At 38.5% G+C, this 16,104-nt stretch overlaps 1 pseudogene and 1 gene segment (V, D, J or C); both read left to right on the top strand.

Moving 5' to 3' along the window:
• Nucleotides 1-9,281: 9,281 nt before the first annotated feature.
• On the top strand, nucleotides 9,282-9,934 carry LOC116677663 (T cell receptor beta variable 29-1-like). The segment is given in 2 exon segments: nucleotides 9,282-9,435; nucleotides 9,600-9,934. Coding segments are annotated over 2 exon segments (399 nt in total).
• A 1,682-nt stretch (nucleotides 9,935-11,616) lies between these two features.
• On the top strand, nucleotides 11,617-12,273 carry LOC116677665 (immunoglobulin kappa variable 3-20-like; annotated as a pseudogene).
• Nucleotides 12,274-16,104: the final 3,831 nt, after the last annotated feature.

Below are 16,104 nucleotides of genomic sequence, written 5' to 3'. Positions count from 1 at the left end.
CTGTCGAATGAAGGCCTAAAAATGCCCGAAAAAATAACCTTTAAAAAAATAAAAGAAAACAAGGCCTCCCAGATGATAAATTATTGTCTTTTGCTGTGGATTTAGGTAATTTACAATAAAATCAAATGTTAACAGTATTCCAGATCTTACTCTGTAATTGTTTATCATGTTGAATGGATAGTAAGATAATCAAGTAAATCCAAAAACTGTGGTAATGTAAAGGTTTGTGTGTTTCTTTTGTTAGGACCACAAGTGTAATGATTTAATTATGTATGAATAAAGGTTAAATGAATGGCAGTGATGTCACCCAGACCGCATACTGTGGAAAGACGAGGGTGAAGAAAGCAACAATGAAACTGCTGGCACACCAAAGGGTGCTGGCTACGATCATATGTACTGGTACAGACAGCTGCCAGAGAGAAAAATGAACTAATGTGTACATAAAGCATGGCACACATAGAGATCATGATTTTGGAGCTTTCAGCAATTCTCAGCCACCAAGCCTGACGCTGAGTGTGATGTTCACAGTGAAGAATTGGAGCCTGAAGATAAAGGCTTGTAGGTCTGTGCTGGAGTCAACAAAGTGATACCGAAAAATGTACACACAGTTAGGACTGCAGAAAAGATCATTGGTGCAACCTGCCTCCATTAAGACCTATACAGTACTCTTCCAGTCAGGGAAACTTCACTGCAGGCCCGTCTCACCCTGTTCCAGCTTCTCCCTCTGGTAGGCGCTATAGCACTGTACGCCAAAAACCAACAGACTCAAGAACAGTTTCTACCCACAAGACTCACTCGATGAACAGTGTCAGGTCAATTCTGTGCAATTACCCAGCAACATGTCTAGAAACAGCACTGTTCACTGGTTCCACTTATTTATTCATCATCTCATTCTCTTTTTCAGAGCTGTTCATACAGTTTAAATTGTTATATTTTAATATAATAACATAATACAATTTATTCCACCACCCTTTGCATTATGCCCATAATTAAAATAATAACTATCATGATTAACTTCTGCATATTTTGAACTCTTCATTGCATTATTGCCTCAACATGTCTATATTGTTTCTGTTTATAGTGTGTATATATATTAGTGTGTATATTTTGATTGGTTGGTTTGTACGTGTAAGCGCACTGTGAGCAATGACGATCCAAAGCAAAAGTCCTCGTATGTGTCCTCATACCTGGCAAATAAAGCTGATTCTGATTCTGATATCCAACAGCTGAACAAAAACCTCAGTGCACTGTTGGCTCTATTAGTGAGTCTATCTGCTGTACTGTAGAGGGACCTCAAGGACCACAAACACTCAGTTACACTTTTGATCGGAAGCCACATAATATATGACACTCCCACCTGCAACTCTTTATCTCTGTCCTACACTGAGAGTTTTCTGACTTTCTGAACATGGGCAACATCAAACACGGTCTCATCAGCTTGTTACTATTTCTGCTCTGCATAAAAGGTAAAGTCCAGAACACAGTACCGACTTAAACTTCTATTAGAGGGATAACAAGTTCAAAATTGACTGTTAATGTTCTGCAGTACGCAGGTTTACATGTTCACTTCAGGTTGTTTTTCGCACTCAGGTCGTTATTGATGGGAGGGACATCACCCAGACGCGGGACATATATGGGAAAAAAGAAAAACAGGGGTGAACGCAACAATGAGCTGCAGCGACACAAAAGGTTCTGGCTACTTCCAGATGTACTGGTACAGACAGCTGCCAGGAGAAAGAATTAAACTGATCGTGTTCACAAGACTCGGAAACCAAAAACCATGATTTCGGGTTTTCAGCAAAAGAGAAAATTCTCAGCCACCAAGCCTGATGCTGAGAGTGGGACATTCACAGTGAAGAATCTGGAGCCTGAAGATAAAGGCTTGTATTTCTGTGCTGGAAGTGAACACAGTGATACAGAGACATTCAACAGCTGAACAAAAACCCCAGTGCACTGTTGGCTCTATTAGTGAGTCTATCTGCTGTACTGTAGAGGGACCTCAAGGACCACAAACACTCAGTTATACTTTTGATCAGAAGCCACACAGTATATGACACTTCCACCTGCAACTCTTCATCATCTCATCTCGTTTGTATCGTTACAGCCCCACTGTTAGACTTTGTAAAAATTCAGGTTTTGAGATATTTTAACAAGTTTTATGGTGCTAAAATAAATAATAAATGCAAATAAAGCATTTGCATGCGTAATGGCAATGGACAGTGTGCGGGACTTCTTCAACACGTGTAGCTTTTTTTGTTTAACACTACGTAACATTAACTTATTAACTTTAGTTTTACAGTTATTTTTGGAATTTATGATTATGATTTATGATTGAATTTATGAAATTATACCTAATAAATGAGTTAGAAAAGCAGAAATTAGCAGTTATTTAAACTAAAATTAAAGGAATGGATGTTGGATAATCACAGACTGGAATACGTCAACTTTTACTCAATAGTATTTCAAAACCACTTCAATTTTTTTTCAAATGCCTTAAAATTGAACAAGACAGCCCAAAATTAATGAAAGTAGAGATTTGTACTTGCCAAAGAGCGTTGTGTGGAGTCAATCATGTTATTTGGGGTAATTACAATTGGGTAGTTAAAAAGAACACTGATATAGGAAAACGGGTCAATTTGACCCAAGGACAACATGAGGGTAAATATTGTTATTACAGGTTATTGTGATATTATCATTGATGCTTTAAGTTACGTTACGGAAAACACACAGTAGGTGTAATTGGCAAAGGACAAAAATACAGGAAAAAATACAACGCATAATCAGCATGCGTTCTTTACGAGATGTGTAATAGTAGGGCTGCACAATTAATCGAAATTTTAATCACAATCACGATTTTGACGTCCCACGATCAAATTTGCGTGATCAAGCAATTTTTTTTAAAAGCGTCATTTCATAGAACGCTCCGGGTTTTTTGCGTAGCGCATCTACCGCTCCGTAAACCCGTCTGCTCATGAGCCAGTCAGAGTAGTTCCCTGCATCGCGCAGCTTAGTTTCTAGATGTAGACAGTCCCAGAGGACAGAGTAACGGGAGGAAAACTCAACAAATACCAGTCGGTTATACGTCGGTCTCAAGGTTTACCAGTTTACCAGTAAACGCAACATTTTGTCCCGTCTGTTGTTTTTCAGACAACAGCAGTGACCAGTGCTAGTCGGTGCTAGTTAGCGTCTGTTAGCTGTTAGCTCCTCTAGGAAGCACCAGTGCTAATGTCCTCTCATCCGCTGCAATGTTGTTAGATGGATATGTTTTAATTTTCCGTTACATGACCCATTTCTTCTGTAAAGCCGTGCCTGTGTTGAACCTCTCCTCTTACTCTCCGCGCCCTGCTACACAGCGGCCGCCGATCCACACTTCTGACATTTGTCTACAGTTTAAATTTTTTATTAACACAGTTGTATATTGTTAAGTATGAGGGGGCAAACCTGTATTTGTACCAGTGTTTCCATGGTAACTCTGCTATCGCGGCCGCCACGGCGAAGAACACAGAAGAAGTTATTGAATGCAACTAACTTCAGTTGGTAGAGTAACAGCGTGTGAGATGGAGCTGCTGGACCTGGACCTGGGCCAGAGATGTGACCCATGGCCAGAATATCATAGTTCATAAAAATGCAGCGCAGTGACGATACAGACATTTCATACACACGATGTCTGTATCTGCCATTCGACCCGTGCCGGACCCGTTCATAATGACCAGCCGTCTCTCTGTGAGTAGCGTCCATCACACTCCCTCTCGCAGTTATAAATAGCCTACGTGACGATCAAATTTATTTTGGTTAAAATCAACAGAAAATCGTGAGAATAATCGTGATCAAAATTTTAATCAAAATAATCGTGATTATCATTTTGGCCATAATCGTGCAGCCCTATGTAATAGTACCGTTGATGGTGGATTTAGCAAATACAGGAACTTTAGGTTGTAGGTTTATAGGCAAAATGAAACCTCTTTAAACTGATTTTTATCTACAGTATTTCTGTCTGGAAACAACAACTAATAGTGGCTAAGACCATACTATTTGAGAATATACAGATTTGTTGTTTTCTCCAAATAAAGAAAAAAGAAAAATTAACTGTTCAAGTTGAAAAGGAAGCTACAGAAATTGTGGCCAAGGTATTGTAGAGGCTATATAACATTTTAGGTTTTCATGAAATCATGTGTTTTGCTACATGTATTTGTCTTAGACATTGTCATGTTTAAAAAGGTCCCATGGCAGGAAAATTTCACTGAGTTTTTTTTTCTTTTACAACATGAGTTCCCCCAGCCTGCCTATGGTCCCCCAGTGGCTAGAAATGGTGATAGGTGTAAACCGAGCCCTGGGTATCCTGCTCTGCCTTTGAGAAAATGAAAGCTCAGATGAAAAAAATTTACTGTGTGATGGAATATGAGGACGTTGGCGTGAATATTGCTGCTTCACAATCTGCAAAATTAATATTTTTTCAGTTTCCTAGTAAATGAAGTACCTTAGTAAATGCTTGTTTTTGGTACACTTTCTTTCCTTCTTACCTGAGGTGAACTAAATATCTACTTCACTTGGAAGTGAACCGAGCCTCCCGTTTTCAAGCGGACCAGAGTTTGCTTGTTTGATCCGCACCAGAGTTGGGATGAGCTGTCACACCAACCCAAACAAACCGGACTACCGGACCACATGTTCCAGGGTTTGTTTTAAACGGACCAAACGAGGCAGGTGTAAAAGCAACCTTACAGTCATCTGATAATGAAGGAAATGAAACACTAATGGCCAAAAATATGCACTCCGACATCTCTCCATTTAGTGCATGTATAAGTACTGAGCATGTGTGTGTAATTCAGGCCTGTGTGTAATGTGTGTAACAACAACAGAGTGTAAATTGCAATTTCCCCTTATGGGATTAATAAAGTATACATTATTATTAGTATCTTATTATTATTATTATATTATATATAATATGCAACTCTAGAGGAGATTTGGGGTACCGACTCATGTCACACTCCCACAAACTGCCACACTGGATCTGAAAATAACCGTCGACATCGAGTATGTAAATATCTGTAAATTATGGAAACACATCAAAGACTTCCTACTCAAGCCACCTGGAGTATTTTCACACCAGCAGGGGGTAACAAAGCTCAACAAATCAAGTCAGGTATCAATAGACGGGGTTTAAAACAATCAATTCTCAATCAAAACTAATCTTTGTTTAAGTTAGCTGACATTACTAAAAATCTCAAAATCAATTTTTATCATGTTAAATATGTTTATATAATGTAGCCTTGTTAAGTAAAAAGTACTTTTAAACTGGGCATTAAAAGAGAATCAAGGGTGCTTTTTGCTAACAGTACAATTTACAGCATCAGTTCGAGAATCTTTTTATTTGAATCGGAATCAGATCAATTCAGGGAATCACTGGTGATACCAGCTCTAGATCACGACCCTACACTTCCATTGACTAGACTAGATAACGCTCCTTCCTCCCTCCTGATAAAGCTATGATGTAGAGCCTCTTTGACACCACCCTGTTCACTGAACTGTAAGAGTGATGCAGTCATTCCACAGGTTCTGAGCTGACAGGAGGAAGGGGGAACTGATAGTTGAGTGTCAAATCTCATTCTTTAACATGATACTTATGGTCTTTACATTCTGTTTTCTTTATCTGCGGGAAATAATGGTGAGAAACTTAAAAAAAATATTCCAAAAAGAGTTAGACACTGCACAGTAATAATTTCAGTTGTTAAAATCTTTGTTCCCCCCACAGGTGCCTCTAATACCAACAGTGTCTTCCAAACGCCTCCTTCATCATTAAGAGAAACGGTGAATCGGTTGCAGTGAGATCAACTGTTCACACAGCATAAAAGATTATGATAAATTCTGGGTACAAACAGGACGAGCAGAAAGCTCTAAAGCTCCTGGGATATCTGAATGTGATGCACCCATACCCCGAGGACGACGTGAAAGGAAAAATCAGCTTTGACGGAGTAGGCAGTGCACATTGCCGCCTCAGCGTTTCTAATTGTCACTAAATGACAACGGTGTGTATTTCTGTGCTGCCAGTCGGGCACAGTGCTGCAGATTCCCCTCACGTCAACACAAAAACTCTTATCTGTCTGCAGAGAGACAAAATGTGAGTCTCTAGAACACCTGCAGAAACCCTCCAACTGAGACTTAAGATTTATCTATTCTGGCACAATTATGACCTCTTCTGACTCTACTCTTTTCTTGTCAAGTTGATTTCTGGAGGGCTGCACAAGTAATCACAATTTTCCAAAATTTTAATATGGAGTACTGCAATATCCAAATTGCAGGAGGGGGGGGGGGCATTTCTGTTAAAGGCAAAATATGTGTCAAACTTTTCTGAATGAAGTAGTGCTCCAGAGAAGTCCTACAGACGGAAAAAAATCAGTCAATCAACATATCATATAGCACTTTACAGCAACCAACAGGTGTCCAAAGTGCTTTACAAGTGCTAGACAAGAGAAGAAAAAAAAAAAAAATGAAGCATAGAAAACAGTAAAACAGATAAAATTGCCTATAATCATCAGAAAAAAAGGTTGTTACTGCATATTAAAAGCCATTCTAAATAAATAAGTTTAAGTTTTGATTTAAAAGAACAACATCAAAAAAGATCTTTGTTTGTACAGATCCTCGCAAAAATTACACTAAATAAATCAATTAATTTTTAAATTTTATTATTTTCAATGAGAATTATACAAATAGGATCTTCCCTCAATATCGTAAATCATATTGCAATTGCAATATCAGTCAAAATAATCACAATTAGATAATGTCTCATATCATGCAGCCCTGTTTAAAGGAATTTATTTGGCGGGACGGGAGGGGGGGCTGACATGCAGCAAAGGGCCACAGGTGGAATCAAACCCCAGCCGCTACAGTAAGGACTGAACCTTTGCACATGGGCGCACCATGAGTGAACTGTTATTAAGGTTACAATTAATAGTAAAAAGAAACTTCCCTTCAATTTTAAAATCTGGATGAGACTGGACCACATGTTATATAGAAGCATCTAGGGGTGTTATCTGGATGAGACTGGACCACATGTTATATAGAAGCATCTAGGGGTGTTATCTGGATGAGACTGGACCACATGTTATATAGAAGCATCTAGGGGGGTTATCTGGATGAGACTGGACCACATGTATATAGAAGCCTAGGGGTGTTATCTGGATGAGACTGGACCACATGTTATATAGAAGCACTAGAGGTGTATCTGGATGAGACTGGACCACATGTGTATATAGAAGCATCTAGAGGGTTATATGGATGAGACTGGACCACAGTTATATAGAAGCATCTAGAGGTGTTATCTGGATGAGACTGGACCACATGTTATATAGAGCAGCTAGAGGTGTTATCTGGATGAGACTGGACCACATGTTATATAGAAGCATCTAGGGTGTATCTGGATGAGACTGGACCACATGTTATATAGAAGCAGCTAGGGGTGTTATCTGGATGAGACTGGACCACATGCTATATAGAAGCAGCTAGGGGTGGACAACGTGTACAATTCAGAAGGTGTCACGACTTGATTCCGCTTTTTAGGCTCACAATTCGATTCAATATCGATTTGATAAAAACCATTCACAGCATATATATCCATATCATTCATGTGGATTTGTTTGTTATTTTAATATTTTATGTTTATGTTATGTGTGATGTCTGTAAGCTACTGGGAACTTGAATCTCTCCTTGGGGATCAATAAAGTCTACCTACCTACCTACCTACCTACCTATCAATCTATCATGTGATGTGATTGCAGTAGAAATACAAATCAATATTTGTAAATCTATGAATTGATTTTGAATCGGTAAAGCTTGAATTGCATATTGATTTTGCACGCCCCTAGAAGCAGCAGGACAACAAGGGTCACTACCAGAAGAACTGTGTTGTACATCACAGACATAGCCGTCTGTACATCACAGACATAGCAGTCTGTATATCACAGACATAGCAGTCTGTATATCACAGACATAGCAGTCTGTATATCACAGACATAGCAGTCTGTATATCACAGACATAGCAGTCTGTACATAACAGAAAGTAACAGTCTGTACATCACAGACATAGCAGTCTGTACATAACAGACATAGCAGTCTGTACATAACAGACATAGCAGTCTGTACATAACAGACATAGCAGTCTGTACATCACAGACATAGCCGTCTGTACATCACAGACATAGCCGTCTGTACATCACAGACATAGCAGTCTGTACATAACAGACATAGCAGTCTGTACATACTGCCTCATCTCTGGCGTTGCCTTTACAAGCTTGCATTGTTTTTACATACTGCTGCTACTTCTGTGAAGTATTTCTGCATTTTAACGTATTGTAGAGATGCATTAATCCAATACTGACTTAAATAGCTGGATTGAGTATCAGTGACGATGGGGCCGATCTTTTCCGGTGTTTCTATACTAAATACATTATATACTGGAACTCTCAATAAAGCTTTGACCTATGTGTTGCTGCATTTAGGTTTACACTTAAATTTTAATTCCTGTAAATTTTAAAGATTTGTTTTCTAAGCCGCTGGTGCACGATTTAATATTTTAATTATCAGTAATAATTCTGTAAATGTATATGTACGTACAGTATTTGTTACATGTTGTTTTGAAAGCAATGTTTAAGCCTGGTTAAGCTGAGTTGCCAACACATCTAAGACCGGTCCCAGTCCCTTCCACACAGTGAGGCATACAGCACGTTATGTGATTAAACAGGGTATGGGATCAGTATTCGGTACCGGCCGATACCCAATGTCCAGGACGGGGGACAGGAAAGGTAAAGACGGTGCATCCCTATTGTATTGTATTGTATCATACTGTGTTATACTGTAGTGCTTGCTGAAGCATTGTGCTAATAACATTAGCTCGTTCGTAACACTAACACGTAAAAAACGTGCCGAGGGATTACAGATGAAAATTAGCTTATTATTTTACTCTGGCTCATTTTCATTGAAGTGGAAATTGAAATGTTGATTAATGTGCCTGGTAAGTAAATAAATAAATGATCTGATTACTGTTTCTTAACTGTTTAGTGATGAAACACAGGATGATCACTCATGTGATTTTGTTTCAAAAAATGTCTATTGTTCATCAAAAATCAAAATAAAAGTAAAACGTATCACGTCATCAGATCTGGCCTCGGCTTGTTATTGTAACTGATCTAAAGTAAAGGTAATCTACAGGGGAGGGATGTACTGTAGGGGGACAGTACCACTATAGTAGTATAGTATAGAGAATTTATACAGAGCAGCTCACATGATCCCATCACACAACGCAGTGACACTCCTCCCTGCAGCTCTTCATGCCTCTATAGCTAGGCTGTGTGTGCCTCTGGCAGTTTGGGTCAAACAACATGGATCTCAGCATGATTAAAAGAGGCCTCCTCAGATTATCTGTCTTTTTGCTGTGGACTACAGGTAAATTACAATGTAATAAAATGTGGATCCTGATTTTAAAAAAAAACTTTAAAGTACAAACGTTTGCTCTCATTAGAACAGTTTGTCCGTTGAGAAGCGATGTCAAAGAATATCATACAAATCAAAAAGATTGGCTTTGGTAACCTTCACTGCTTTTCACACAGGTGTCATCGATGGGACTGGTGTGACCCAGACCTCCACACTGTGGAAAAACACGGATGAAAAGGCAACAATGAACTGCAGCCATACCAAGGGTGCTCAGTTCTTCCAGATGTACTGGTACAGACAGCTGCCAGGAGAAACAATGGAACTAATCGTGTTCACAAGAACCGCCAGCAGAGATCATGATTTTGGAGTTTTCAGCAAAGAGAAATTCTCAGCCACCAAGCCTGACGCTGAGAGTGGGACATTCACAGTGAACAATCTGGAGCCTGAAGATAAAGGCTTGTATTTCTGTGCTGTGAGTCAACACAGTGATACAGATGCATTCAACAGCTGAACAAAAACCCTGGTGCAGCACTGTTAACATGATCCCATGTACTGTAGGGGGACCTCGAGGACCACAAATACTCAAGTTACACTTTGATTCACCATGTGGGTTTTGATAGAGCAGCTCCAGCAACTAACCTTTACTGTAATGTACACAGGTTTTAATGATGGGAGTTAGGGCTGCTTGACTATGAAAAAGGATAGTCACAATATTGAAATCCCAGTCATTTAACACGGTTACTCAAAGATGTTGCATTTATTGAACCTAAAAGACAGTGAAACAGTTCAACAAAACAACAATCAAAACACCTTGAACTCCTTTAATACTTTTCCCATTAGAACTTCTTCTCATTCAGAACACAAGACTAAATAGGAAAAAGAATGCACTTGCAATATGTAATGTGCAAAATAATAGTTTTTATAGATTACATTGTTAATGTGATTGTTTAGGGGCCAAAATTGTTATTGCGATTAAAGATTAAAAATTAATTTGTTTAGGGGTGGGGGAACAAAATGGATTCTTAGATGCATCTCTAGATTCTCTCTAGAACGATTTGATTCTAAATTCTGAATTCTGTATTTCTTGTGTTTCTGTGCTGTACATCTAGAACCACAGTGGTACAACTAACTTGCTTCACCACTCAAAACCCCCTGTAGTTTCCCATAATATTGTAAAATCTAAAATATGAGATAAACCATTATTATTCATGAAAAAGAGGCATGTATGGATCTAGATAAATATAATAATAGGGCTGCAAGTCATATATTTTATTTCATTTACAATTAATCTGGTGATTATACTCTTCATTAACCATTCAATGTATAAAATGTCAAATGCGTCAGAGCTCAAGATGACATCTTCAAATTGGTTTTGTCGTCCAACATGCAAAGATGTTCAGTTTACAATGACGTGGAACAGAGAAAAACCAAAATGTTTGTTTTTTATGCTTGAAAAATGAAAAGTCAATTATCAAAATAGTGCAGATTAAGTTTTCAGTCAAATAAATTGTTTCTGCTTTGACTTTTAGAAAGAATAGTGCACACATCAACTTATTTAATCATATTCAGTGACAAGCCCCTGGGACAATTCAACTTTTCAATAAAAGCCTGATGCACAAACGTCAAAAAAGAATCAAAAGAATAATAATATAATAAAGTGTAGATAAAGGCTAGAGAGACTAAATTAGTGCAGGTTTTATTATTACGCTTATGTGGTCAGTATGTCAAATACACTGTCACACAGGCTCACACAAACTGCTGCACTTGTGTTTGGAAATATCTGATATAAGAGTCCAACTTCACTTAGTCTCGCTTTGCCAGACCCTTCTCCACAGCGCGCTGGAGGAAGGTCTGGTTAGTCCAACATAGCATTTGAGGATGAGAGGAAAACATGCTCCGGTTTAATGGCATTACTTAAACCAATCAGAATCGTCACGGGCTGCAGTAAACTGTGCACCGAGCCACTGCAAAATAGTTAGCGAAGGAAAACTCAGATATAACAGATAGTCTAGATAGCTTCTCACCAAAAATCAAAATCAAAGTAAACGTATCACGTCCTCAGCTCTGGCCTCGACTTGTTATTGTAACTGATCTAAAGTAAAGGTAATCTACAGGGGAGGGATGTACTGTAGGGGGACAGTACCACTATAGTAGTATAGTATAGAGAATTTATACAGAGCAGCTCACATGATCCCATCACACAACGCAGTGACACTCCTCCCTGCAGCTCTTCATGCCTCTATAGCTAGGCTGTGTGTGCCTCTGGCAGTTTGGGTCAAACAACATGGATCTCAGCATGATTAAAAGAGGCCTCCTCAGATTATCTGTCTTTTTGCTGTGGACTACAGGTAAATTACAATGTAACATACTGTGGATCCTGATTTAAAAAAACAACTTTAAAGTACAAACGTTTGCTCTCATTAGAACAGTTTGTCCGCTGAGAAGCGATGTCAAAGAATATCATACAAATCAAAAAGATTGGCTTTGGTAACCTTCACTGCTTTCACACAGGTGTCATCAATGGGACTGGTGTTACCCAGACCTCCACACTGTGGAAAAACACGGATGAAAAGGCAACAATGAACTGCAGCCATACCAAGGGTGCTGACTACTTCCAGATGTACTGGTACAGACAGCTGCCAGGAGAAACCAATGGAACTAATCGTGTTCACAAGATATGGCAACAAAGATCATGATTTTGGAGTTTTCAGCAAAGAGAAATCTCAGCCACCAAGCCTGACGCTGAGAGTGGACATTCACAGTGAACAATCTGGAGCCTGAAGATAAAGGCTTGTATTTCTGTGCTGTGAGTCAACACAGTGATACAGATGCATTCAACAGCTGAACAAAAACCCCGGTGCAGCACTGTTAACATGATCCCATGTACTGTAGGGGGACCTCGAGGACCACAAATACTCAAGTTACACTTTGATTCACCATGTGGGTTTTGATAGAGCAGCTCCAGCAACTAACCTTTACTGTAATGTACACAGGTTTTAATGATGGGAGTTAGGGCTGGTTGACTATGAAAAATTATAGTCACAATATTGAAATCCCAGTCATTTAACATGATTACTCAACAAAGATGTTGCATTTATTGAACCTAAAAGACAGTGAAACAGTTCAACAACACAACAATCAAAACACCTTGAACTCCTTTAATACTTTTCCCATTAGAACTTCTTTTCATTCAGAACACAAGACTAAATAGGAAAAAGAATGTACTTGCAATATGTAATGTGCAAAATAATAGTTTTTATAGATTACAATGTTAATGTGATTGTTTAGGGGCCAAAATCGTTATTGCGATTAAAGATTAAAATTTCATTTGTTTAGGGGTGGGGGAACAAATGGATTCTTAGATGCATCTCTAGATTCTCTCTAGAACGATTTGATTCTAAATTCTGAATTCTGTATTTCTTGTGTTTCTGTGCTGTACATCTAGAACCACAGTGGTACAACTAACTTGCTTCACCACTCAAAAACCCCTGTAGTTTCCCATAATATTGTAAAATCTAAATATGAGATAAACCATTATTATTCATGAAAAAGAGGCATGTATGGATCTAGATAAATATATAATAGGGCTGCAAGTCATATATTTTTTCATTACAATTAATCTGGTGATTATACTCTCATTAACCATTCAATGTATAAAATGTCAATGCGTCAGAGCTCAAGATGACATCTTCAAATTGGTTTTGTCTGTCCAACATGCAAAGAGTTCAGTTTACAATGACGTGAACAGAGAAAAAACCAAAATGTGTTTTTTTATGCTTGAAAAATGAAAAGTCAATTATCAAAATAGTGCGATAAGTTTTCAGTCAAATAAATTGTTTCTGCTGTGACTTTTAGAAAGAATAGTGCACACATCAACTTATTTAATCATATTCAGGACAAGCCCGGGGACAATTCAACTTTTCAATAAAAGCCTGATGCACAAACGTCAAAAAAGAATCAAAAGAAAAATAATAATAATAAAGTGTAGATATAAGGCTAGAGAGAGACTAAATTAGTGCAGGTTATTATTACGCTTATGTGGTCAGTATGTCAAATACACTGTCACACAGGCTCACACAAACTGCTGCACTTGTGTTGGAAATATCTGATATAGAAGTCCAACTTCACTTAGTCTCGCTTTGCCAGACCCTTCTCCACAGCGCGTGGAGGAAGGTCTGGTTAGTCCAACATGGCATTTGAGGATGAGAGGACAAATGCTCCGGTTTAATGCATTACTTTAAACCAATCAGAATCGTCACGGGCTGCAGTAAACTGTGCACCGAGCCACTGCAAATAGTTAGCGAAGGGAACTCAGATAAACAGTAGTCTAGATAGCTTTCTCACCAAAAATCAAAATCAAAGTAAAACGTATCACGTCCTCAGCTCGCCTCGACTTGTTATTGTAAATGATCTAAAGTAAAGGTAATCTAAAGGGGAGGGATGTACTGTAGGGGGACAGTACCAATATAGTAGTATAGTATAGAGAATTTATACAGAGCAGCTCACATGATCCCATCACACAACGCAGTGACACTCCTACCTGCAGCTCTTCATGCCTATAGCTAGGCTGTGTGTGCCTCTGGCAGTTTGGTCAACAACAGGATCTCAGCTGATTAAAAGAGGCCTCCTCAGATTATCTGTCTTTTTGCTGTGGACTACAGGTAAATTACAATGTAACAATACTGTGGATCCTGATTAAAAAAAACAACTTAAAGTACAACGTTTGCTCTCATTAGAACAGTTTGTCCGCTGAGAAGCGATGTCAAAGAATATCATACAAATCAAAAAGATTGGCTTTGGTAACCTCACTGCTTTTTCACACAAGTTGTCATCAATGGGACGGTGTGACCCAGACCTCCACACTGTGGAAAAACACGGATGAAAAGGCAAAATGAACTGCAGCCATACCAAGGTTGTGACTACTTCCCGATGTACTGGTACAGACAGCTGCCAGGAGAAACAATGGAACTAATCGTGTAACAAGATATGGAACAAGATCATGATTTTTGGAGTTTTCAGCAAAGAGAAATCTCAGCCACCAAGCTGACGCGAGAGTGGGACATTCACAGTGAACATCTGGAGCCTGGAGATAAAGGCTTGTTTTTCTGTGCTGTGAGTCAACACAGTGGATACAGACGCATTCAACAGCTGAACAAAAACCGGTGCAGCACTGTTAACATGATCCCATGTACTGTAGGGGGACCTCGAGGGACCACAAATATCAAGTTACACTTTGATTCACCATGTGGGTTTTGATAGAGCAGCTCCAGCAACTAACCTTTACTGTAATGTACACAGGTTTTACTGATGGGAGTTAGGGCTGCTTGACTATGAAAAAATTATAGTCACAATATTGAAATCCCAGTCATTTAACATGATTACTAACAAAGATGTTGCATTTATTGAACCTAAAAGACAGTGGAAACAGTTCAACAACACCAACAATCAAAACACTTGAACTCCTTTAATACTTTTCCATTCTAGAACTTTTCTCATTCAGAACACAAGACTAAATAGGAAAAGAATGTACTTGCAATATGTAATGTGCAAAAAAAAGAGTTTTTACAGATTACAATGTTAATGGGATTGTTTAGGGGCCAAAATCGTTATTGCAGATTAAAGATTAAAATTTCATTTGTTAGGGGTGGGGAACAAAATGGATTCTTAGATGCTCTCTAGATTCTGTCTAGAACGATTTGATGCTAAATTCTGACTTTCTGTATTTCTTGTGTTTCTGTGCTGTACATCTAGAACCACAGTGGTACAACTAACTTGCTTACCATCAAAACCCCCTGTAGTTTCCCATAATATTGCAAAATCTAAAATATGAGATAAACACATTATATTCATGAAAACGAGGGATGTATGGATCTAGATAAATATATAATAGGGCTGCAAGTCATATATTTATTTCATTTACAATTAATCTGGTGATTATACTCTTCATTAACCATTCAAGTATAAAAGTCAAATGCGTCAGAGCTTCAAGATGACATCTTCAAATTGGTTTTGTCTGTCCAACATGCAAAGATGTTCAGTTTACAATGACGGGAACAGAGAAAAACCAAAATGTTGTTTTTATGCTTGAAAAATGAAAAGTCAATTATCAAAATAGTTGCAGATTAAGTTTTCAGTCAAATGAATTGTTTCTGCTTTGACTTTTAGAAAGAATAGTGCCACACATCAACTTATTTAATCATAGTCAGTGACAAGCCCTGGGACAATTCAACTTTTCAATAAAAGCCTGGTAAACAAAACCAAAAAAGAATCAAAAGAAATAATATAATAATAAAGTGTAGATAAAGGCTAGAGAGACTAAATTAGTGCAGGTTTTATTTTACGCTTATGTGGTCAGTATGTCAAATAACACTGTCACACAGCTCACACAAACTGCTGCACTTGTGTTGGAAATATCTGATATAGAGTCCAATTCACTTAGTCTCGCTTTGCCAGACCCTTCTCCACAGCGCGGGAGGAAGGTCTGGTTAGTCCAACATGGCAGTTGAGGGATGAGAGGAAAACATGCTCCGGGGTATAATGGCATTACTTGAAACCAATCAGAATCGTCACGGGCTGCAGTAAACTGTGCACGAGCCACTGCAAAATAGTTAGCGAAGGAAAACTCAGATATAACAGATAGTCTAGATAGCTTTCTCACCAAAAATCAAATCAAAGTAAAAT

Source organism: Etheostoma spectabile, unplaced genomic scaffold (assembly GCF_008692095.1).
Source record: "Etheostoma spectabile isolate EspeVRDwgs_2016 unplaced genomic scaffold, UIUC_Espe_1.0 scaffold00005613, whole genome shotgun sequence".
NCBI lineage: Eukaryota > Metazoa > Chordata > Actinopteri > Perciformes > Percidae > Etheostoma > Etheostoma spectabile.
Note: the sequence above shows the minus strand (reverse complement) of the source record. Positions and strands in the feature narration are given on the sequence as shown.